The sequence below is a fragment of the Dreissena polymorpha genome, chromosome 8, assembly GCF_020536995.1.
Source record: "Dreissena polymorpha isolate Duluth1 chromosome 8, UMN_Dpol_1.0, whole genome shotgun sequence".
NCBI lineage: Eukaryota > Metazoa > Mollusca > Bivalvia > Myida > Dreissenidae > Dreissena > Dreissena polymorpha.
The window spans coordinates 45,859,092-45,885,509 of record NC_068362.1 but is presented as its reverse complement, the minus strand read 5'-3'; the positions used below and the strand labels follow the sequence as shown (position 1 = coordinate 45,885,509).

The window sequence follows — 26,418 nt, the reverse complement described above, 5'->3', positions numbered from 1 at the left end:
AACATGTGGCAGATTCGAAAACGGGCGATAGTTTTGTAGTGTTTCTATATCTAAGGTTGGCTTTTTCAATAAATGTCTTATTCGTGATGTTTTAAAGGATCTTGGCACACTTGCTGTTTGCATGGAAAGATTGAAAATTTTCTCAGTATTGGTAGCAGTTCAGTGTTGCATTCTTTCAGGAGCCAGGTTGGAATAGGGTTAAGCTCGCAAGATTTATTTTGAGATTGCATGATGATTTTTTCAACTTTTTCCTCAGTTGTATTGGTTTGATAAGAACAAATCTTCACGCCAGGTTATTGTACCTGCAATAAGGCGTCAGGAGTTGATGAGGTACATGCATGACATTCCTTCCTCAGCACATTTGGCTACTGACAAGATGCTTGATAAGCACCGCCAGACTTTTTATTGACCTGGTATAACTGCCGATGTGGAAAAATATTGCAGCCAATATCACAGCTTTGACGCCAGAAAACCACCTAGGCCAAAGAAGGCTCCGCTTGGTTCTCAGTATGTCCTCGCCCCTCGAGAAAGAGTCACTCTTGACATTCTAGGTCCTCTGCCTCGCAGCGAGAAAGGTAACAAGTATGTTCTAGTGATCTGTGATTTGTTCACTAATTGGACAGAGGCCATAGCCATCCCGGATCAGCTTGCTGAAACATTAGCAAAAACGTTTGTGAATAATTATGTCGCCAGATTTGGTGTCACATTACAAATTAAATTCACACAGGCATAGGCACACACTTTGTTTCCAAATTATTTGCAGACATTTGCAAGTTAGTTCAAACTCATCACACTTTTTCAACTACTTTGAATCCACAGTCAAATGATTCAGTGGTAAGATTCAACCGCAAACTAGGTACCATGCTTAGCATGTATTGTCAAACAAATCAAAAACTATGGGTTGAGATTTGCCTCAAGTTATGATGGCCTTCAGATAGTGTGTCCATAAAACAACTGGCCAAACTCCAAACAAAATGGTTTATGGAAGGGTTGTCGTTTAACCTGCCCAAGCATTCATCGGTCTTCCACCGCAAGACTCGAGCAACACTGACTTGGAGTCCACAGATGACTACGTAAAAGAGCTTCGTGAGCAGCTTGAAGAAATCCACTCGCTTGCTCGGGTCAACCTGAAACAGAAACAAAAGTATTGAAAACGCCATTATGACCTGACAGCCAAGAGTAGGGCTTTCAAACCACGTGACGCTGTATGGGTTCACGACACATCTCGGAAACCTGGAGTCTATTCTAAACTTGGAGCTAATAGGAAGGGCCCATACATGATCGTCAAAAGGATATATGACCTCGTTTATCTCATCAAGTCTTCTGCCAGCGGACCAACCAAGTCAATTCACATTGACCGTCTAACTGCATACAAGTGCACAAACTTACCAAGTTGTTTAATTGAGCAAAGAAAGGCACATGAAGCAACACAATAGATGTTCACATGACAGTCAAAATTATTAAAATATTGTTTTTGCACAAGCAGGCTTGTGTAACAGTTTTATACCACATTATTCTTTTTAATCCATAATCCATGTTTACAAATGACTGATGTTCATCATAGATGCATACAGCATATCCATATATTGAGGAACTCCTTAAAGTTGTTAGTAACGAGTCGATCTGAACTTGAATGTATTTTCATTGAACATTGTGTGTTGTTGATTCCTGCAGTGGCTTATTTCCTTGAATCAACAATAGAAAGAAAACAATGTTAATACAAAATCTAGGGTGTAAGAACAAGTTGATTTTTATTATAAGAAAAGAGTGCCCTATAGCTGTATACAATAAAGAAATGAAAGCTTTTAAAACAGGGATAGTTGTACATTAACATGTAAACAGCATTCATATTTAAAATGGCGATGGATCCATTTTTTTTTAATACAAACACTTTAGGATGTAAATTTGGTAGTCTACGTTCTACATATAATTATATAACAATGTTATTTTGGTATTACATATCACACTACATGCAAAACCATATTTGAAAAACCTTGAATGTCTTGTATATTGCAGGCAAGACCATCCACAAATACAGCTACTGCTATGAGATATTTACCTGTCGCCGTGTTGAGGTGCACCACACCATCAAAGAGCACCAGTCCTGCGAATTGCTATGTCCATTGTGCGTCTCCACTGAACGCCTCATGCGTTACCCATCGGATCTCAGCAGGCATACACAAAATCAGCATCCTGATGTCTACCACTCCGTGCCCCCACGAACCCTGACAGATTATCGTACACAAACTGTGAAGATAAAATTACTTTTCATATATATTTTCCTAGCAATTCCAATAGTATGGTTCTGTGTTAATATACATTAATTCATACAAATGATATGCCGTGAATTGGTGAAGTCATATCAAGAATCACAATTAATACCGTTGATATGCCCCTTTAAGTGTATGTATACGTATTGTTTTTAATTGAATACATAATTAACCTAATGTAATGATCTCGATACACATCATTTATAATTTGTATTTTCATTATATTCGAATCTACATTTGCATACAACAATAAAATGGTAAAGTCATGTCAAGAATTTAAAAAAAAAAGATGTGAAATGCCCCTTTAAATGTACTCAATTACCTTTTTTGTTTGGTTCAGTATAAACTTATATTTGTTTGATCTTGCTTCGAATAATTTGTGTTTTCACTTAATTAAAATCTACATTTGCATTGGCATACATAAAAACATTTACCAAGTCATGCCAAGTATTACAACTTTTACCGTCGATATGCCCCTTTAAATGTTTTGTATGCATCTTTGTTTTAAGTTGGATGCAGTATTTACCAACTTTCACTGATCTTGTCCCAAATAACTTGTGTTTTCATTTACATTTAAATCTACTTTTCCATTGGCATACAGCAATACATGTACTAGTATGTGTTTTGACCTGCGCCATGTACATGGTTTTCACTGTGTTTTTAAATTGTATTTTAAAACACGCAGTTTAACTGCATTTGTGAACAAACAACCCCGATGACCTATTGTTTTCTCTTTATATTTGTATTATTAAGTTATAACTCATTAAAAATTTAGGTAAATTTGGAAAAAATCTAGTTGCAGGAAGGCATGTAAAAATAAAAATGACTTTGATGCATTTTATTTATTTTCATATGTGAAATTCTGTTGTTTTTGTTTATGTTAAAAAATGATTAAAAAATCGTGAATCAATCGATTCGTGTTAAAACAAACTAATTTGAAGTCAAATTAAATCAGTATTACATATTTTTTAATAAAAGAGGTTGTTTTCAACACTTTTCTCGTTGATTTACTCGAGTTTTTATGTTATTACCTTATTGGTGAATTGTTCTTGTGCTGAAATATGCTTGTTGTTCAAGTGCGAATAAAAAATGAACAACAGCGGTGACCCATGATTTTTTTTCTATCCACAACAGATGGTTCTACCTAAATACCAAAAATTATCAAATTCTAGTTGGATCCAAATTTGCATTAAAACTGCAGTATACGTCCTTTAACTAACAATGTGCAAGTCTCAATAAACATCTGTTCAGTTCTGGTATTTCGCATGCTTTATTATAATATGGGCATATTTTTCTTGAACCAATGAATTTTGTCGCTTTCATATTTTTTCCAAACTGTGAACAAGTCCAGTTAACAAAAATAATAACTATGTATATACTTTAGCGTAAGTTGCAATTCTTTTGCAATTTAAAGACATATTTTTCAGGACATTACGCAATGAAGCAATGTTTTTAATTAATACGTCAGGACGTTCAATTATTGGCTTTAGTCAAAAGATCGAATTGTTTTCACGAGTGGCTATGGAACAAATTCAAATCTATGTTGCATGTATCACAGACAAGCATGTAATAAATGTAAGATATGGAGAATTTCGAATCCGTAATAGTGCGAACTTGAATGAGAACGAACATATTAATTCGTACACCCAATCAAAAATGCCGTTACATTTCATTTGTTTATTTAAACCTAATTTGATTGGACGCAGGTATTTGTGCGGGTAGATCAAACTTTCGTGAAAAGTTGAATTTGATATGTCGAAAAACCTACTGAGTTTACTGATTTAATCTACCTGTAAAATGGAATCAGGTCAAGGATGGGATTTCAACGCACCACAATTTATAGATTTTACAAAACCAGTAGAAGACGAGAATGTCGACCAATATTTCGGTAACTATTCAAGTGTTAAAATATTTCCCCACCCACCAAAGCAAATGACAAAATATGCATTGTTCTGGTTTTAGAAATATATTAGCAAGATATACGACTCAAAATTGAAAGTCACAGGAACACTGCTGAGGCTATAATTAAGTGAGGATAAAGCTAAATAGAAAAATGCTCATATCATGCTGACATCGCTTTAAATGTTTTATCAACGGTGTTCAAACTGCAGAGGTAACGTAGCTTACATTAAGTTTTTGAACTGCAGATGATTCTAGTAGGGTCAATCCGGGTAAACTCGGACACTTTTCAGCTGTCATCAATAGCTATGTTTTCAAATGACCAAAACAACGGTATATTTCGGACTATTAAAGGCTACCGAAAGCCACAGGTGGAAGTAACGTACCCTGGATAGTATTTTTTTAGAAGCCCAATATATTCAAATAAATATAAAAAATCATGTTTAATGAGAAAAAAATTGACAAAGAGTCATGAAAAAAATCCCCACCCTCTGATATTGGAATCATAACAAGGTCATGTACTAGAAATGATCATAGACCTGTCTTCACGGGCCGCAAAAATGTCACAAATAGCTTTAGTCCAAAGCATCCCTTGATCTTCCTATGGGCAATTGGACAACCTTTCAAAAAAAGTTGACTTCAAAAAAATCTGTCCAGCTGTTAACTCACAGTCGGTCAATAACCAAGCAATATTTCCAGTCCGTTTGTCAACCCGAATAAATCTTCGACATACTTTCAAACAATATTTCTTTAGTTTTTGCCCCTTAATCGATAATATTCATGAATGGTTGCATACGCATTGGGATAAACTATGTGTATTCTTTAATTTTTATGTCATGTACATGTACAACATGATTTTAATTCTGTTAATTGTTGCAGAATTTGATCATGAGAGTGGGGTACCAGTAGATCTAGGAGACGATGTGGATGGGGCTGATGGCAGTGACATGTTCACCACGCCTAATGCCGAAATAAAGAAGGAAACGAGGGCAGTTTCTAAAACCCCAAAACAAAAAACAGGTACCATTAAACTGCTTTGAGGGCTTTTTATGTCCCCCACCACTATAGTGGGGGACATAGTGATTTTGCCCTGTCTGTTGGTTGGTTGGTTTGTGTGTTTGTTTGCTCCAACTTTGACATTTGCCATAACTTTTGCAATGTACTTTTTAATTTTTTATACGGCTTTCACTTAAGGAAATGTTCAATAAAATAAATCTAGGTTTCTAGGTATATTGTGTCTTTTACCTCAATATTTTGTTGGGGCTTATGTGAAGCCAATGGACATGATACAAAAACTACGAAGATTACCACCATACAATGTCACATACAAAATAATTATCACCTAACCCATGCGTTTTGAGAGAATAAGATTGTTTAAGCTCTTTATTATATAAGTAAATATTAATCATGTGAAACAAGGACAGGTTATTTTTTACGCCTAATGTATGATTTGATCACACCTAGAAGAAGAAAGCACTAACATGTTACACATCAAATATTGAACCCCTGACCCTTGCGGTTTCTGTGTTGTTAGGGATTATCAAATACATTAATCTATATAAATTAGTTGACCCCTGAAGTGCAAACAGTTTTGACCACGGAGACATGCTTTGAGGAAACTTAGCAAAGAACCACTATATGGTTGGCATGCAACGTAACAAACCAATGGGCCTTGCGCTTTCAGAGAATGATTATATTATTTATATTTATAAGCAAAACAGTAACCCCATAGGGAGGGCAAATTTTCTGCATGATTTGAACAAACTTCAGAGAACCTCTTAACGATGTTACACACCAAATACTGTAGTCATGACCCTTGTGTTCACTTTACATAAATAAACACTCAGGGGTTTTTTTTACTAAGAAAGTGACGCCGATATTCGGCGTCTTCCCCTACCAGAATTTTTCCCCTTAAAATACAATTTCCCCACCAAAAATATCATTTTTCACCAAAATATAATATTTTCTCTCAAAGAAATGCTTATTTTTCCTTGGGGCATTCAACAATTATCCAATTTGCACCATGTACAACGAATTCGCGCTCTCTCTCTCCAGACGAACACACAACATCTGGGAATCCCAGTTATTCTAAATATAGCTCTTAAATAACGTCATGTAAACTGGGCAACTAATCGTTATAATCATGTGACTATTTTACTGGATACCGGTCTTGCGCGAGAAGGGGGTTTCGTCAATTAATTACCGGAAACCAGTCGAATTTTCATCCGGGCTATGTGCAAGCCGAGGTATAAACGTGAAAACAGAAAAAAATGTCTCACAATTAGCGTTCTTACACAAACAAAATAAAACATTCGAACTCGGAAGATACTGAACGCATCGAGGCATTTTTTAAGAAAGAATCATCGAAAACCGTTATAACCCAGCAGGATTCCGAGGTAATCAACATCGAACATTGTGAAAGTGAAAGTAGACAATCGGCAGCTGCCGCTCCTTTCCCTTCCAATACTGTAGCAAATCAAGATCGTCAACCCATTCATCATGAAATTGAAATCACAAAATTGACATCGTCCCCCGGCCCCAGTACAAAAATATAGTTGAAAACATTTCCCATTATTAGATCTACACCTGCAACTTTATTAAGGACTTTGACTTTAATACCTGTTAAATGTGTTTAAGAACAAAAAGGACAGAGACAAGTCTCTTTTGATGAGTTATAGACATTGAAATGAACAGTTTTTATTTTTTCCCCTAATATCTCTCTTTCGCACTCTTTTTTTCCCCTTTCACCCAGCGTCCAGCGTCTTCCCCTTTCTCTAAAAAAAACCCCTGACAATATAACTCTCTCTGAATATAAAATGAAATGCAGCACATGTTTTTATAAGTCTATAACTCTCGGTTTCTTAAATGAAATATTCACATTTTATGTACTAGAACTTTCACTACACATAGTTTGGATCAAGATCAATTCAAGCGCAGTCTGATCAGGATCCAAAGTGTTCGCTTAACATCTTTAGAAGTACTGACTGAATGACAATTATCAGGGGTTTTTTTTACTAAGAAAGTGACGCCGATATTCGGCGTCTTCCCCTTCCAGAATTTTTCCCCTAAAAATACCATTTCCCCTCCAAAAATGTAATTTTTCACCAAAATATCATATTTTACCCTCAAAGAAATGTTTTTTTTCTTTTGGGAAGTCGACATTTATCCAATTTGTACCATGTACAACGATCTCGCTCTCTTTCTCTCTCTCCCGACGAACACTCAAATCTGGGAATCCCAGTGATTCTATATATAGCTTTTAACAGTGATTTTTTTTGCTCAAATTTACAGCCGAATTTCGGCTGCTTCCCAATCGCAAAAATACACGTTTTTTCCCAAAAATCTGACCAAAATTTTCCCCAAAAAAAGCCCAACTTCCAAAAAAAAAAAAAAAAAAAATTTTTTTTTTTTTTTTTTTTTTTTAGAAGTCTCATATAACTTAATTATGATTTCTTAAATATAGGTCTCAACTTTATTTTTAAAACATCTTACAAGATATATAACTTGAATTTAGTCATTTTTGTCCATAAACCATTCCCAAACTTGCCACTTTTATTGATTAAAAAAAACACCAATTTGACCAGACTCCTTTTCTAGAAAACTCCCTGAACATGCACTTAAAAACAATATCACTTCTGTTACTTATAATCCTATTTATAATGCTTAATTTTTCCCAATTTCATGGTTTATCGCGCTATTTTTCCCAATTTCACGGTTTATCGCGCTAATTTTCCCAATTCAAATGGCACAGGCTGTAACAAATTAAAGCAAAAAAAATCACTGCTATATGTATATAGCGGCAGTTTTCCCTATTTGGCTATAGAAAAACCTTGTAAACACTCTAGAAGTCACAATTTTTGCCCAATCATCATGAAAGTTGGTAAAAACATTGGTTTTATTGATATCTCGGACGAGTTTGAAAATGGTCAGGATTGGTGAAGAAACATGGCCGCCAGTGGGCGGGGCATTTTAAACCAGGTTTTCAGAAGGAAAAAACTGGTTATTAGATTGGGGAATGCGGGCAGGCTGGATGGCTGGCTGGCGGGCGGGCGGAACAAGCTTGTCCGGGCCATAACTTTGTCGTTCATTGTCAGATTTTAAAATCATTTGGCACATTTTGTTCACCATTATTGGACGGTCGCGCGAAATAATTACGTCGATATCTCCAACGTCAAGGTCACACTTTGAGTTCAAAGGTCAAAAATGGCCATAAACATCACATCTACATCATTTTTATGCCCCCCTTTGAAGACGAGGGGGTATATTGTTTTGCATATGTACTAGGTCTGTCGGTCCGTCGGTCTGTCGGTAGGTCCGTCCACCAGATGGTTTCCGGATGATATCTCAAGAACGCCTAGGCCTAGGATAATGAAACTTCATAGGTACATTGATCATGACTGGCAGGTGACCCCTATTGATTTTCAGTTCACTAGGTCAAAGGTCAAGGTCACAGTGACTCGAAACAGTAAAACGGTTTCAGGATAATTACTCAAGAATGCTTACACCTAGGATCATGAAACTTCATAGGTACATTGATAATAACTGGCAGATGACCCCGATTGATTTTCAGGTCACTAGGTCAAGGTCACAGTGACTCGAAACAGTAAAATGGTTTCCGGATGATAACCCAAGAATGCTTACGCCTAGGATCATGAAACTTCATAGGTACATTGATAATGACTGGCAGATGACCCCTATTGATTTTCAGGTCACTAGGTCAAAGGTCAAGGTCACAGTGACTCAATATAGTAAAATGGTTTCTGGTCCCAAAACTTTAACCTTGGTTAAAGTTTGATAACTTTTTAGCTCAGCTGATTGCTCAGGTGAGCTTTTGTGACCAGTCTTTGTCCGTCGTATGTCCGTCCGTCCGTCCTTTTATTGATTAAAAAAACACCAATTTGACCAGACTCCTTTTCTAGAAAACTCCCTGAACATGCACTTAAAAACAATATCACTTCTGTTACTTATAATCCTATTAATAATGCTTAATTTTTCCCAATTTCATGGTTTATCGCGCTATTTTTCCCAATTTCACGGTTTATCGCGCTAATTTTCCCAATTCAAATGGCACAGGCTGTAACAAATTAAAGCAAAAAAAATCACTGTTTAAATTACCTCATGGAAACCGGGCAACTAATCGTATTAATCATGTGACTATTTTACTGGATTCCGGTCTTGCGCGAGAAGGGTGTATCGTTAATTAATTACCGGAAACCAGTCGAATTTTCATCCGGGTTATGTGAAAGCCAAGATATAAACGTTAAAACAGAAAAAAGTCTCACAAATGGCGTTCATACACGAACAAAATAAAACGTTCGGACTCATTTTTAAAAAAATGAATCATCAAAACCCGTTGAAACCCAGCAGGATTCGGAGGTACATGTTATCAAAATCGATTAATAATGTCGGATTATTGTGAAAGTGAAAGTAGACAATCGGCAGCTGCCGCACCTTTCCCTTCCAATACTGTAGCAGATCTAGATCGTCAACCCATTCATCATGAAACCGAAATCACAATATTGATATCGTTCCCCGGCCCAAGTTGAAAACATTTCCGATTATTAGATCTACCCCTGCAACTTTATTTAGGACTTTGACTTTAATATCATACTTGTTCATGTGTTTCAGAACAAAAAGGTCAGAGACATGCCTCTTTTTCTAAAAAAAAACTTGAAGTCTGTAGGTGAGTTATAGACATTGAAATGAACAGTGTTTATTTTTTCCCCAAATATGTCTCTTTCGCGCTCGCTTTTACCCAGCATCCAGCGTCTTCCCCTTTTTCTAAAAAAAACCCCCTGATTATGTTGAACATTTTGGATCCTGATCAGACTGCTCTTTTGGAGCCAAAATGGTCGCAATCGCCCTAAGGTCCAATTTCCTGTTACGTGGCTCATTTTTTTCTCATGATTGATACAAATTATCATGATATAATGCAAGTCTGGTGTATATTAAAGAGTATTTGTTAGAGTGCATATTCCACTCATGGATGAAAGTTACAAATGTGGTTGTTATTTAAAGCTATTAAACAATGTAAAAAGTTTTCAAGTCTTTTTTATTTAAGTCAAATGCATGCTATATTTGTTATAAACATACATATGATATACACTCAACCTATATTTGTTATAAACATACATATGATATACACTCAACACAAGTTTAATGATCACTATAATACAATACACACCTGGCGTGTTTAACAGGTTTTTTTTTCCACTTTTTGGGAAGATAGCCCGTGGCTTTGGAATTGGGAATTTTATCGGAAGTTTCATGAAATTGGGAAAATTAATTCATTAGCCTTTTTTTTCCACACGAAAAGTCCACTAATTAGGGAGATACTGAATTTGATATAACACTTTATAATCATTAAAATTAAAAGAACAAAATCATAAAACACTTTGTTAGATGTAATTGAATTTAAATTGAGATAAAATACGCATAAGACACTTCTTTCTAAAAAAAAAAAAAAAAATTTTTTTTTTTTTTTAAATTGGGAATTTTTTGCCACATTTTGGGAAAAAAGTATACTTTTTGGGATTGGGAACATAGCCGAATTTCGGCTATAAAATCGGGCCAAAAAAAAACCTGGTTTAATAGTCTCTATTGAAGCAATATAGTGTAATAACTGCGAAAGGTGCTTTTACCTATAAATATATATATAAAAATATGTTAACTATTATTATAAAAAGCTTCTACAACAGTGTAACTAGATATATTAAACACTTAAAGATTAATGCCAGTATACGTAGGTTACATTTTCAAAAATAAAAAAATAATCGGTTTAGACAGTTTTATTTTTTTGGTAGACTGCTCACTTTTCATGCTTTTGTTTTTATTCATCCCCACCCCCCCCCCCCCCCCCCCCCCCCCCCCCGCCCGACTCAATTTGTTTGAAAAATTTCCCGTAGAACAAATATTTAAAAAATGCTGGCCTAAAAGGGCTGAAACTTTCAATTTGTTCAATTACACTTTTGGACTCATTAGTGATTACTGAAAATCTGTCAAAATGTTCAAGTGGGAAAAATGTGAGAAACAATTTAAAGTAAGATGGACTTTGAACAGGCACGTCAAAGACAGACATGAAATTCAACATATTCATTGTTGTGTACAAGATTGCGATAGAAAATTTCTGAGACGCTACTATTTAGTCAACCATTTAACCTCAAAACATAACTTTTCCAAAACAGAAGCAAGAAGATTGGCTATAAGAGAGCATGTTCAGCCATCTCATAGGTCATTCCAATGAGGATGACATGTACATAATCAGCAATTTTCCTTGTCCAATTGGGAAAAGTACCCGTACCGGTCCGATTGGGAAAAATTGAGTCGTGAAAACCTCAAAATTGGGAAAAATCGAGTCGTGAAATCCTGAAATTGGGAAAATCGCATCGTGAAGTTTGGGTCTTATTGAATACATCATACAGTTCATACTTAATTGAACATACCCATTTAAATAATCATTTGCAGGCATGCCTTAATGACCATTAAGTTATAAAGTTTATATAAATAACAAAATATTATAAAGAACACACCAAATCAATTACTAGTTGTTTTAATCTCTTTTAAAGCAATGTCTCTCTCTTTCATTTTTGTGAAAATTTCAACAATCTTTGATGTTTGATCATCACTCAGTTGCTTGCATCCCTCCCTGCACAGCATCATTATTGCTGTCAATGTGTCCTGTGATAGATGGTTCCGATTGGTTTTTTGGCATAATATTTGCTATTATGACTCATTTCAAACTACGATAAGGTTACAAACCGACGTAAATCAGTACGCTGGCTGCCTGGCAAAAGAACCGGAAACAGTAACAACTCTATTGATTGAATGCGCTGAATAATAAAACCCGAAATTAATCGAGCGCGTGGTTACACACAACTATACGATTTTCTTTGTTCGCTCGCCGAAAGTTGGTTTTTTTACGAAACTTTCTATCGTTTTGAGAAAAAATTCGGACGCTGATTGGGATTTTTCCAGATGCCGATTGGGAATTTGGGAATTTTCGCTCGATTGGGAAAGTACCGTTTTGGGAATTTGGGAATTTTCGTTTGATTGGGAAAGTACCGTTTACCGGTACTTTATAAAGAAGGAGGAAAATCGCTGATAATGGACGTCAGTGAAGTTGATTCAGTATTAGATTTGTTAGGAGAGCAGGATGAGGAGGAGAGATTAGTATAGATTTTCACTTATTTTTTAGGTTGTTTTACATTAACTTCTTCATTTCTACACCGAATTACTTCAAATTTATACTGAACATCTCTTATGACAATACGGTCAATCTCAACTATGCATGGCCCCATGATCAACCCTGGGGCGCCCTTGGGTCAAACATGCGGCGTGGGGATACGCGTCGGCCTCTGCTGCGCCATTTCTAGTTATAGTTGATATGTACTGGAATTTTAAAAGTATTTAAAATGAGTCAGAAAAGCAGAGTTTTCATTAATCAAAGCTATTGCTGAGTTAATTGAATTGGTTTGTGTTGTGGCAGAGACTCCAAGGACGGCGCCAGCACAGAGAGTGACCAGGGCCAAGTCTACCAGCAACCTGAAGACTCCTACCGGTATGGTAATCAGCATGCATAGTACATGTAAACATATATTGTTCTTGCTTTTAAAGTCTGTCAATGCAATCAGAAACAACAGTGTTTTAAACCAAGTTGTTATTTTTTTATTTGATTGAAAATTGCCAGGTGGACAGTCAGTGTCCCACTGGTGGTTTTCTACTCGTCACACAGTGGTTTTCCATTTGTTACACAGGTATGAAACATGTTGTCAATGGCCAAGACAATTCATTCATGAATCTTAATAGTTTTAATCAATATGTCCTACTGGAAACATGACATCCAACAAGAGCACTTGACCACAGAGCAGTCTAATTATCTCTCTTTGGAATAGGAACCAGAATGTGAAAATTATTGATTTTAATGTGTAGTAGACATTTTATTTTTTAATCTAAATTATTTTGCTTGCATCCGTTAAAAAGTGCTCACATTTTGAGAACGTGCTTGTGCTTATTTCCATTTAAGTAAAGCTTGCTACATAGTTTTGATACTTTTATTGATGTCATTTATGAATATTCTAAACACTCCAACATCACTTGACCTCTTTGGGACCTCGAACATACCTTCTAACGGACTTTTACTTATTTCGACGGTTCAAACTCTTGGTTAAAATTATGCATTAAGTCTTGCAGCAAAAGTGCTTCCGACATCGCTTTGGTACTTGCAGAGATCACAGTGCTCCAGCTAGGCCTAAATTTGAGGGCGCCCCGCCCTGCCCTCCCGAACCTCCGCCCTGCCCTTCCTAGGGCCCCCCCCTGCCCTTAAAATAAAAAAAACATTTTTATTTTCATATAATTCATAAATCTCTTATTATATTACAAGTAAATAATTAATTTCTCATTGTACACATTATATTTAAATAGTTCAATAATAATGGGAATAATATATTATAGCAATTATTAATAACATATAAATTAACATGCAACAGGAAGCATTTCGGAAAAGCCCCCTGCTAGAAAGTGCCCTTTTGACAAAATACTGCGCGTCGAAAGTGCCCTTTTGACAAAAAAGCCCCCTACCCTTTTTAAATTCTAGCTGGAGCACTGGATCATGTCTTTGAAAGTTATCAATGCACACACTTTACTTGACCTCATTTTAACCCTTTCAGTGCGGGAACGGAAGGCCTTTGCAAACAGTTTGGATCCAGATGAGACGCCACATAACGTGGCGTCACATCTGGATCCAAACTGTTTGCTATTCTGATAGTATTCTTTGAAAAAAAATGAAGAAAATGCTTATTTTACAAATTCAGCAGACGACATTTTAGCAGACGACAAATTTCCCTGCATGCAAAGGGTTAACCTTGACACTTCTTGATCTTAGTTTTCAGTCATAACACATGTTTAAAAAAAGTCATTAACGGTTAATTACGTTTTTTATACGCCCGTATAAAATACGGGACGTATTATGTGAAACCCCTTGGCGGGCGGCGGGCGGAAGGCATCACTTTGTCCGGACTCTAATTCAAATTGTATTCATCCGATCTTCACCAAACTTGGTCAGCAGTTGCATCTAGTTGATATCTAGGCCAAGTTCGAATATGGGTCATGCCGGGTCAAAAACTAGGTCATAGGGTCAATAAGTGCATTTTCAAAGGGGCCACTTTGTCCGGACTCTATTTCAAATTGTATTCATCCGATCTTCACCAAACTTGGTCAGCAGTTGCATCTAGTTGATATCTAGGCCAAGTTCGAATATGGGTCATGCCGGGTCAAAAACTAGGTCATAGGGTCAATAAGTGCATTTTCAAAGGGGCCACTTTGTCCGGACTCTATTTCAAATTGTATTCATCCGATCTTCACCAAACTTGGTCAGCAGTTGCATCTAGTTGATATATAGGCCAAGTTCGAATATGGGTCATGCCGGGTCAAAAACTAGGTCATAGGGTCAATTAGTGCATTTTCAACGGCGCCACTTTGTCCGGACTCTAATTCAAATTGTATTCATCCGATCTTCACCAAATTTGGTCAGAAGTTGTGTCTAGATGATATGTAGGTCAAGTTCAAATATGGGTCATGCCGTGTCAAAAACTAGGTCACGAGGTTACTTAGTGCATTTCAAGCATTTAGCATGGTGTCCGCTCTCTAATTGAAGTAGTTTTCATCTGATCTTCACCTAATTTGGTCAGAAGTTGTGTCTAGATGATATGTAGGTCAAGTTCGAACATGGGTCATGCCGGGTCAAAAACGAGGTCACATAGTGCATTTCAAGCATTAAGCATGTTGTCCGCTCTTTAATTGAAGTAGTTTTCATCTGATCTTCACCAAATTTAGTCAGATGTTACATCTAAGTGATATCTAGGTCAAGTTCAAATATGGGTCATGCCGGGTCAATAACTAGGTCTTGAGGACACTTTCAAGCATTGAGCATGGTGTCCAAAACCTTCGAACGGGCGTATCTTGTGACAGTTTGGCACTCTTGTTAGGTTATAATAATTATAATTTATAACCTATTATTTCTTTATTTTAGCAGAAACTGCTTCACAAGAATCAATAGAAGTTGTAACAAAACCAGCTGTAACACCATTGAAAGGTAAGTTGAGCATTGTTTCAGAAAGTAATATAGTACTCCCAATAGCTCGGTTGATAGCAGAAGACTGTTGAGTCAGAGGATTGTCAATTAGATTCTCGGCCCGGCCATCTTACTTACTTGTGTGATGGTCATGGAATTACTGGGTTTCATACTTCCATTCTTCCCTACCCTTAATTCAGTTTGGGCAGTTATGACTTACTGTTATTCGTATGTGCACTTAGCACTGGCATACTACCTTTATAGGAAACGTGTGAGAAGATTTACTCATCACCACAATCATAATAAATCATATGGATTATTTTTAGTACACCCAAAAAATCCTCAATCGAACAAACGGATATAAAAATGCAATTTACCAAAGATTCACAATTGTCACAAGTATGAAAAATGAATTATGTCGAAAAATGATTTCTCTGTCAAAATGTCAATAAACCCCCCAAAACCAGAGCTGTATCAATATGTGTCTTGTTCTGAGAAAACTGGGCTTAATTCATGTGCGTAAAGTGTCGTCCCAGATTAGCCTGTGCAGTCCGCACAGGCTAATCAGGGACGACACTTTCCGCTGTAATGGTATTTTTAGTTTCAAGGAAGTCCCTCCTTACCGAAAATCAAGTTTAGGCGGAAAGTGTTGTCCCTGATTAGCCTGTGCAGACTGCACAGGCTAATCTGGGACGACACTTTACGCCACATGCATTAAGCCCAGTTTTATCAGAACATGACACATATACTCACTGTCTTCTTTTGAGCCTCATTTTGGGAAAACTGGGCTTAATGCATAAGCGTTGTTTCATCCCAGATTAGCCTGTGCAGTCTGCACCAACTAATCAGGGATTAGACTCTCCACTTGTATGGAATTCTTCCAGTAAAAGAGGGCTCTTGTAAATAAAAATCCAGTGTAGGCAATACATATAGGCTAATCTTGAACGACACTTTACTGAGTGCACGAAGCCCAGTTCTCACAGAGGGAGGATCTTTTAACTCTTTCAGTGCTGGAACCAAATTTTGAAGGCCTTTGCAAACAGTTTGGATCCAGATGAGACGCCACAGAACGTGGTGTCTCATCAGGATCCAAACTGTTTCCTTTTCTGATTCTTTGAAAAAAAATCGAAGAAAATGCTAATTATAAAATTCAGCAGACAACATTTTAGCAGACGACACATTTCTCAGCATGCAAAGGGTTAATGAACTTTGATGCATTCTTCCACCAAAGTGATTGTCTTTTCCAGATGAGTTGAGCACGCCCAGTCCGCGAGTATTGAGGTCTGGAAAATGTGTCGATCAACCAGCTGTAGGTAAGAAAAACATGTTGTGTCCATTGCATGCTATGTTGTGTTCATCTTTTAGGGCAGGGTTCATTGTGTCAGTTTTTCAATCTGTCGTCTTAAATATAGACTACTGATCGATGATTGACCATTAAACTATTGTAGACCACCTAATGCCCTCTTTAATTGCAACTATTAAATCTGTGAAATGTATGTTTGCAATTGAGGGGAAAATTAGCAGATTAAGCTTAAATTTAAGTTCTATGAAAATCCCTTTTGTTATAAAAAAATTGCAGTGTTTTTTGTTTAAAATCAGGGCCGATTACGGGCCCCATTCCCAATGGAAAATAGTATATTTTCCCCGAAGGGGACCTCAAAAATCCAAATGATATTTTTATTTTTTTAGATCTCAACATTTAGGTCATCTCCCATCAAGCTCTACAAGTTTCACAACAGTAAAAATAATATGTCGCGTGCAAAGTGTAAAATCGTACTAATTATTCCATGAACAAGCATAATCACTTTTTCAGTTTAACCTTTGACAAAAAAGTAACTGGTTACTAGAGTTACGACACCTTAAGGGTTTCGCGGGATGGAATGAGTGGGGAGATGAAATAAAATTGAAAACCTATTTCTTTCTGTGCATTTGATGATGGTAGAAAAGTTCTCACAAAGATTTAATACACAATACATGATAATAACCATAACACTCGCAGACATTGTTATTTTTTCGAGGCCGTTCGATTAGCTACCTTAAAAAGAAGAACTTCATTTCCCATGGCTATATAATATTAAAAACATGAAAAGAGCAACTGCAGTTTGTTGGACATCCCCATCTTAAGACAAAACACTGTCGACTAGCTTTAAGCACTTTTCTGTATCTACAAAATTCTGTGTATTTTATTGAAACATCATTATAGCTTTGCATAAGATAGTGTTGAATTTTAAATCGTTTCAGTAGGTTAACTGGTTAATCTTGCATCCCTTAAAAGAAGTCTTTTATAAACCAAATTCCAGTTGAGACAGAAAGTGTCATCCCTAATTAGCATGTGCAGACTGCACGGGCTGATCTGTAACATAAAGCCTGTTTTCTTAAGAGGCTCAATTGAATCTAGTGTTGAAGAAAGTCTTTTACACAGTAACTCAATTTCTTATGTTTGTCATTCTAGAACCTGCTTCAGGTTCGGCAAAGGCCAAGCCATCAAACCTGTGCACAAATCTAGAAGAGTGGAGAAAGAAAACAGCCAACAGTAAAACAAACACAGTGTAAGTTCCAGGGCAGTCACCTTAAGGTCCCCACCTTTTCATTCTGTTAGATATGCTATATAACCATCAGCAATGAAAACCAAGTGATTTTTTAAAAAAATGGTCCGAGAGACCGACAAAAAATAATCATTTTCTATTCTAGTTCATAGACAAAAGCATGATGTAAATTTCAACAATATCAGCCCATTTCCATTAAGGGCAAATTTCTATACCGGTTTCAGGAGTATGAATAATAGTATATGTAAGTAAAATATCAGTTTTGATCGCATTAAAATACAATAAATCATATCAAAATTTGATATTAAGAATTCAAGTTCAGATAAACAAAATGAGATTTTCTTCGAATGGTTAGTAGACCGATTAGGACTGTTCTAGTTTGGGACAAGATACCTGCATTTATATTTAATTCTTAAAACCAATGGTATTCGAGGATTTTCACAAGTTTTCACGATTATAATATTTTCGAAGACAATACAGTGACTGAATTCTGGTGATTACAGTTTTGTTTTTTTCAAATTTGTTTTGTTTGTATTGTTGGAAAATGTAGAACAGTTTGCTGTTAAAATATTACGAAGGTACCAAGCCTGGCAATACACGAAAATAAGCTCCAATGCAACTTGAGTCTTAACTAACACTTGTAAAATGTCATGAGTTGAAGTAAACTCAAAAGTAGTTAAGGAACGATCTAGTGGGAAATAGGAGGGAGCTGCACACTGCTCCCTTTTAGCTCGACTATTATATATGAAATATATATAGTGGAGCTTTCCTACTCACCCCGGCGTCGGCGTTGCCGTTCCCGTGTCTGTTTGCGTGCAAATGTTAAAGTTTGCGTACTTCCCCAAATATTTTCAATGTCCTTTAACATATTGCTTTCATATTTTGCATACTTGTTTACCAACATGACCCCAACCTATAAACAAGAGCAGACAACTGTATCAAGCATTTTTACAGAATTATGGCCGCTTTTATACTTAGAATATGCATATTATTGACAAATCTATGTTAAAGTTTGCGTACTACCCCAAATATTTCCTGTGTCCCTTGACATATTGCTTTCATATTTTGCATACTTGTTAAAAAATCATGACCCCAACCTATAAACAATAGCAGACAACTGTATCAAGCATTTTGACAGAAATATGGCCCCTTTTATACTTAGAATATGCATATTATTGATAAATCTATGTTGAAGTTTGCGTACTACCCCAAATATTTCCTGTGTCCCTTGACATATTGCTTTCATATTTTGCATACTTGTTTACCAACATGACCCCAACCTATAAGAAAGAGCGGACAACTGTATCAAGCATTTTGACAGAAGTATGGCTCCTTTTATACTTAGAATATGCATATTATTGATAAATCTATGTTAAAGTTTGACAAAAAAACACTTACCTTACATACCACAATGCACTCTACCCAAATCATCCCCCATGCCCCCCCCCCCCAAAAAAAATAATATTTTTCTTATTTTTGAAATGATCACACACCCACATTATACCCCCACCCCCACACACACACACACAATTTTTTTTTTCTTATTTTTGAAAGATCATCTATTAAGGTTCATGGGGAGGATAAAATTTATTAAAACTTCGCTTTGGTTTTTCTTCACTCAATGTGGTACAATATGGTCAAACTATATATCATTTTAAAGCTAAAGACGGATAGAATAACATAAACACGTTTTTGACATTCAATATTTGTATGCTTTATTCATATTTTGGTTTAAAACCAATACATTTTTACACTAATTTACAAAATCTCAATCTAAAGTTAGGAAGGATATGCACTACCTTAAGTTGAATAAATACAAAGCTATATACATATACAAGGTCAAGTTAGCAACATTTCACAGAAAATTATTGTCATAAAACAAATGAGTTTTTATTCAACTGCCTTTTTTGGATAAATTTTCCAAACAAAGTTCTAATAATAACTAAAACGTAACTCCTTTTTAAAAATCCAGGTATGGTGGATAATAAGAGCAGGGTTCGCACAGGGCTTGAAAAGTGCTTGAAAACGAGTCATAGGCTTGAAAAGCCCTTGAACAAAGGTTGGCCTTGAAAAAGTGCTTGAAAAGTGCTTATTTCATGTAAAAAAGCCTTGAAAATGTTTATTTCTGCTCAAAATTACTTTTATCATCGCTTTAATTATAAACTTAAATCGTTCTTTAGGGAAATATTACGAAAATTGATCATAAATTCCTTGGCGCAAAAAGTTGAGTACGAAATATAAGCTTCGTACAATATTGAGTACGAAACGTTATGTGTACACGTCACAGATTATGTGTACTACGTCAGAGGTTTTCCATTGTGATCAATTTTCGCGAGTGAAAACGCAGCGATGGGCAAGTGTCATTTCAAACCAGGGTGGTTAACTGAATATTACTGGGTACAGAAAACAAAGGACATTCGAAATGCACATTCATGATTGTCGGGTCTGTATGAAGACAATTGGTGTCGGGCGATGGGGGAAAGCGCTTTGAAAAGCCACGAGAAAGAGGAAACCCACAAAGAAAACATGACATTGAGAAGCAATGTGTTTGCTTGTAATAACTTTAAAAAGTAAATACATACAGTCATTCAACCAGTTTAGAATCATCCGGCGAAAAACGTTTATTCTTTTGACCACACTAATTTCTTTCGGGATTTAGTGTCAATGTGAGAAGATGTAAAAATAAAGGGTAATATTTATTTTGTATGATAACAGGTTAAGCCAGACGGCATATGCAGTTTTTTTGTCAAAAAAAGCCAATTAAAGATCACCATTCGGAAAACTTTTAAAAATCATTCAACTTACAGAATTAGAATTTAAAAACATTGTCATAGCATTTGTTTTCAATCAGCAAAAAGTTTATTTGAAAATAATAAAGCCTTCTATATCCATATGCACATTTCAAAACATAACTCATTCAATCAGTACCGGTTAACTTTTTGCTGCATTTTTCCACCCTGTAAGCTATTTACAAAAGATTTCTTGCTAAAACTTTGTTAATTTATTCCTTTACCTAATGTATACCGTAGACACTTATCATTTTGTTTTTATTGGGGCATTATGGAAAATTAAATACAAATTAATCGGAACTGCTGATAATCGGAACTGCTGATAATCCGGAACTGGTTGACAAACTGTATGTGAGATTATTGAGTTAAGGATGGAAAACATGTATGCAATAACTAGAAATAACATGTATGAGTTATTGTGGAATAAGTTTAATTTGTTTGAGCAAATAAATGATGTTTACTGTGTTAAACTTGCTTGAAAATGATTTTTTTTAAGGAAACTAACGAACGGTTCTCGGCCTTGAAAATGAAAATTTGGCCTTGAAAAGTCCTTGAAAAGTGCTTGAATTTAGGTTTGAGATTTCTGTTTGAACCATGAAGAGTCACAATTCTATTTCAAAGGCTTAACAATTTTGTTATTTACCTCTCAACCAAATTGCAAATTTAAACCATCTCAAATTGAAATAGATTGCAGACGACATATAAAATTGTAAAGGAATATAAAGAAATTGGCTAACCGATTGATTTTATATTTCGATTCCTTCTACCCATTTTGAAAGCGTGGCCCTCGCTGTGCTCCGTAGAAAAACGTGCAAAACAAATCGGTCGAAACCACGTGCAGTGGTTAGAAAACCGGGTATGTGTATACACATACCTGAGAAAACACAAACTTATTTTGACAGTTGGGTGGCAACTAGTAAAACAACTATTAACATTAATCTGCAAGAGATCCCACTCAATAACAGAAATGACCACGTAGAGATATCATCACTTACCCTATTTCAAATATTTTCCAGCTGAAAACTGTCCCCCACACGTCTTTTTTAGTTTATTTGTATTGTTTTTCTGGAGCCGAAGTGCATCTCACAGAATATCCACATAACTTCCGTTGTTTTCACTTTCGTTATTAAAAACTTTGCTTAAAAGAATTATTTCTCCTTTTAGATTGTTAAAGCGATGTGTTATTATATATTATCAATAGAATAGTATACCGTGATGAATTTAACGGTGTTACGTATCGATTTTTCTGTCAGACTGTAAGCGTACTATTTTATGCGCAATAATATAAGTACAGTGATTCGACAACAATTGTAAACATTGGTGAAATGCTTTTTACATAGTTATTTTTTTGAGTGTTTATGAGGTCTGATTGTGCAGTTTGCAAACATCAACGGAAAGATTACAATCCAATGCATTTGTCATCGTCAACCGTTTGGAATGTCAATTAGGCGATAAGTGAGTTTTTAGCATGTTTCTTTCTATTTTATTAATTTACAATTGGCTGCCCCCATGGTGATGAAATGACATGTGTTCGAGTTTTAATATTTCTAGATATGTAAACTTTTTTTACTATTTAAGCGTAACTTGCCCTTGTCAATGTCGATATTATTCACTAGTGCTATACTTTTCCACCGAAATACGTTAAATAAACATGATTCAGATTTTTGAAAATAATGTATATTTTAGTGTTAAAATCGCTTTTTATTTTGATTGATTTTGTGGATGGTATGATACGTTGATGTACAAGATTGGTAGCAGTTTGAAGGAAAACATCCTTTAAAGAATATATGTATACATTTTCAATGTGGCACTCTTCCTTTAGTCAAATTTGAGTTCAATGCTTTGGGTCCCACAATTTTCAAAATGAAGCCTCTACATGAACCTTAAATGATCACACAGCCACATTATACCACCCCCCCCCCCCTTTCCATGATGGCTTACGTTGTACTGTCAAGCACTCGAATAGTCGAGCGCGCTGTCTTCTGACAGCTCTTGTTGGTTCCCCCTTCTGTCACATTGGGATGGTCAACAAAAAAACATTAATTTGTGTCTAAATTGACATTTTTAGCTCATTTTTTTTTTTGAAGAAAAAATTGTATGAGCTTTTGTCATCACCTTGGTGTCGGCATCGAGGTCTGCTAAGTATTGTGTTTAGGTCCACTTTTCTCATATAGTATCAAAGCTATTGCATTCAAACTTGGTATATTTACTTACTATCATACGGGAAATGGGAAGGCAAAGTTAGATAACTCTGGCATGCATTTTGACAGAATTATGTGCCCTTTTTATACTTAGAAAATTGAAAATTTTGTTAAGTTTTGTGTTTAGGTCCATTTTATTCCTTAAGTATCAAAGCTATTGCTTCATACTTGCAACACTTACTGACTATCATAAGGGGACTGTACAGGCAAAGTTAGATAACTCTGACTGGCATTTTGACAGAATTATGTGCCCTTTTTATACTTAGAAAATTAAAAATTTGGTTAAGTTTTGTGTTTTGGTCCACTTTACTCCTAAAGTATCATAGATATTGCTTTCATACTTGGAACACTCGCAATCTATCATAAGAGGACTGAACAGGACAAGTTGCATAACTCTGGTTGTCATTTTGACAGAATAATGGCCCTTTTTTTGACTTGGTAACTTTGAATATATGATTAAATTTTGTGTTTAGATCCACTTTACTTCAAAAGTATCAAGGCTATTGCTTTCAAACTTCAAATACTTTCATGCTATCATGAGGGTACTGTACCTGGCAAGTTGAATTTTACCTTGACCTTTGAATGACCTTGACTCTCAAGGTCAAATTATTAAATTTTACTAAAATTGCCATAATCCTAGGGGCTAAGGTCAAGGTCACACTTTGAGGTCAAAGGGCGTTGTCCATCCGTTCAGACAACTTTTGTGTGCAGAAGCATATTTGCGGGGGATATCAATTCAACGAATATGCTTGTTCTCCTAATGTTTAATAACAATTAAAACTCCTGTGCTAAAAACCCTTAATAACATTCCTTTGACTTTAATATGGATAACCTGGTCTGGATAAAGCAAATTATGAAAAAAATGTCATTGTCTGGTACAAATTTGGACCCTGTTTTTATCCTTGTGTATGTGATGATGTTACAATTATTTTATGTAATAATAATATTAGTTACATAATAAGAGGGCAAAATAAAGATATATTTAAACATAACAATAAAACATCTTAAAGCTACTCTCTTTTGTTGTTTTTCTGTTATAGTTTAGTTGGACTGACAGAAACTGATTCAGGCGTACAAATATTTCACTCAATCCGAATGACTGTCAAATTTTTTAAGATTTTGCGAACACTGGTTTAATGCATGTGCGTAGTGTTGCCCCATATTGGCCTGTGCACTAGTTTTTTATGCCCCCGGATCAAATGATCGGGGGTATATTGTTTTTGGCCTGTCTGTCTGTCATTCTGTCCCAAAACTTTAACCTTGGTTAAAGTCAAGGTTAAAGTTTTGCAATAACTTTTGCAATATTGAAGATAGCAACTTGATATTTGGCATGCATGTGTATCTCATGGAGCTGCACGTTTTAAGTGGTGAAAGGTCAAGGTCAAGATCATCCTTCAAGGTCAAAGGTCAAATATATGGCTTCAAAGCCCGTGCAGACTTCACAAGCTTTTATGGGATGACACTGTTTGCACATGTATTAAGCGCAGTTTTTCAATAGCTAGGCTCATTGCTTTATACAGATTACTGTCACATTTCAGTTCACAACCTTCAGAGAATGAACCCAAGCCTGCCTCGAAACGCCAGCACAGATCCCTGGACAGGTTTGCCGTTGTTACTGTTTCTAAACACTGAATGGCAAATGTCCTATTATCTTTGACTAGTATGTATTCTTAAACTATGAAATAAAATTGCTCAATGAATGAGTTTATGAATACATGTGTTCTAGTTATAAACATGTTAATTAACTTGTCATTTATGGAACTGGAACTTATGTTTTCAATCAATGACCTTTGCCCCCAATATAAAAATCACCCTTGGTAACTTCAACTAGAAATGGCGCGGCAGAGGCCGACGCGTATCCCCACGCCGAATGTTTGACCTAGGTGTGCCCCAGGGTTGGTAATGGGGCCATGCATAGCTGAGATTGACCGTATTGTAATAAGAGAAGTTCATCATCAATTAGAAGTGAATTGGTGTAGAAATGAAGAAGTTATAGTAAAAGGCAATTTTGGGTGGGTGTGACATATGTGGGCAGGGCGCCCCAGGGTTGGTAATTGTGCCATGCATAGTTGAGATTGACCGTATTGTCATAAGAGAAGTTCAGTATCAATTTGAAGTGAATCGGTGTAGAAATGAAGAAATTATAGTAAAAGGCAATTTTGGGCGGGTGTGGTCTATGTGGGCGGGGCCCCAGGGTTGGTAATGGGGCCATGCATAGTTGAGATTGACCGTATTGTCAAAAGAGAGGTTCAGTATCAATTTGAAGTGAATCGGTGTAGAAATGAAAAAATTATAGTAAATGGAATTTTTTGGTGGGTGTGGCCTATGTGGGCGGGCGCCCCAGGGTTGGGATTGGGGCCATGCATAGTTGAGATTGACCCTAATGTCATAACAAAAGTTCAGTATCAATTTGAAGTGAATCCGTGTAGAAATGAAAAAATTATAGTAAATGGAAATTTTTGGTGGGTGTGGCCTATGTGGGCGGGGCGCCCCAGGGTTGGGAATGGGGCCATGCATGGTTGAGATTGACCGTATTGTCATAAGAGAGGTCCAGTATCAATTTGAAGTGAATCAGTGTAGAAATAAAGAAGTAAATGTAAAATAACCTAAAAAAATGAGTGATAATTTCTGACGCGGCCCCACCCCAACTGCTATAACTTTTGACCCAGGGGTCAGATCAAAATTCCAAATAGTGCAGGGTCGCACATATGCTCATAGCTACCATGTGTGTAAGTTTCAAGGTCCTAGTGCTTTTAGTGTAGGAGGAGATAGTGGCCAGGACGGACGGACGGACAGACGGACGGACGGCGGAGATAACCACAATATCCCCACCTTTTTTTCAAAAAGCGTGGGGATAATTATATTATTTAAAAGCTTTCCCAAGTTAAGATTTTACACGCTAATTTTTTCCGTAAGTAAAACTGAATCCCCTTCCGCAAGCCTAATAAAAACTCCTGCAAATGAGTTTCCACTTTTGAACCTCTTACTCAGAAGTAAAGTGAAAATAGTTTTATGCTAACAGCATTAAACCAGAACAACTTGCAAGTGACTTGCAGCCTGTTCAGGTTTTATCAAAATTTATGCTGTTTGCAGAGCATCACTATCTCAAGGTTGAAAATGAAGCCTTTAAGACTTGAATCTAGCAATAAAGGTTTTTAAAGGGACCTTTTTATGTTTTGGTACATTAAAGAAATTTAAAAAATAGTTTCAGATTTTATAAATTTTGTTGTAGCTATGATATTTGCGTGGGAACAGTAATACTGAACATATACTATTCTGTCAAATGTCCATCATATGCATCCTTTGAAGAATAAAAACCCTGAAAATTATAAAGCATAACAAACGCAAAATGATAAAAAATTTGGAGAGTTCTGTTGTTATCATTATGTTTTTTTACATTATGAGGAATGCTTATATGAAGTATAAAATAGATTATGGTTTCTATCAGTGCAGACGGCAGAGCAGTCTTAGTGCCAGACTTTTAATCCAAGGATCAGTGGTTCAAGTCTAGTTGGGAATTACTTTTTATGTCCCCGAAAGGTGGCATATAGTTTTTGAACTGTCCGTCCATCAGTCAGACTGTCCGTCCGTCCGAAAACTTAAACATTGGTCATAACATTTGCAGAGGGGGGCATTGTGTTTCTG

The 26,418-nt window shown here is 36.1% G+C and overlaps 2 protein-coding genes and 1 long non-coding RNA gene across 3 annotated transcripts in view; all 3 read left to right on the top strand.

Annotated features, from left to right (window-relative positions):
- The first annotated feature begins 3,962 nt into the window (after positions 1–3,962).
- Positions 3,963–15,329, top strand: LOC127840497 (targeting protein for Xklp2 homolog). Its single transcript, XM_052368914.1, has 4 exons — positions 3,963–4,158; positions 5,049–5,189; positions 12,655–12,726; positions 15,196–15,329. Exons 1-4 carry the CDS (start codon positions 4,068–4,070, stop codon positions 15,327–15,329), a joined length of 438 nt encoding a protein of 145 aa, XP_052224874.1. The 5' UTR covers positions 3,963–4,067.
- A 1,154-nt stretch (positions 15,330–16,483) lies between these two features.
- The window catches only part of LOC127840938 (targeting protein for Xklp2 homolog), a 51,371-nt gene continuing 41,436 nt past the window's right edge, over positions 16,484–26,418 (top strand). Inside the window, exons 1-3 of the mRNA XM_052369405.1 lie at positions 16,484–16,550; positions 17,690–17,786; positions 24,312–24,374. The gene's annotated coding sequence lies outside the window, so the exon portion shown is untranslated. The remainder of the gene's footprint in view (positions 16,551–17,689; positions 17,787–24,311; positions 24,375–26,418) is intronic.
- On the top strand, positions 24,721–25,602 carry LOC127840946 (uncharacterized). Its single transcript, XR_008030642.1, has 2 exons — positions 24,721–24,871; positions 25,021–25,602. It is a non-coding gene; the product is annotated as an uncharacterized LOC127840946 (long non-coding RNA).

Bases quoted from the DNA above. Each gene is read 5' to 3' on its own strand.
- LOC127840497 (XM_052368914.1), top strand. From the start codon at position 4,068: ATGGAATCAGGTCAAGGATGGGATTTCAACGCACCACAATTTATAGAT. The intron at 4,159-5,048 runs GTAACTATTCAA...TAATTGTTGCAG, and splicing joins GAATGTCGACCAATATTTCG to AATTTGATCATGAGAGTGGG. The intron at 12,727-15,195 runs GTATGGTAATCA...TCTTTATTTTAG, and splicing joins CAACCTGAAGACTCCTACCG to CAGAAACTGCTTCACAAGAA.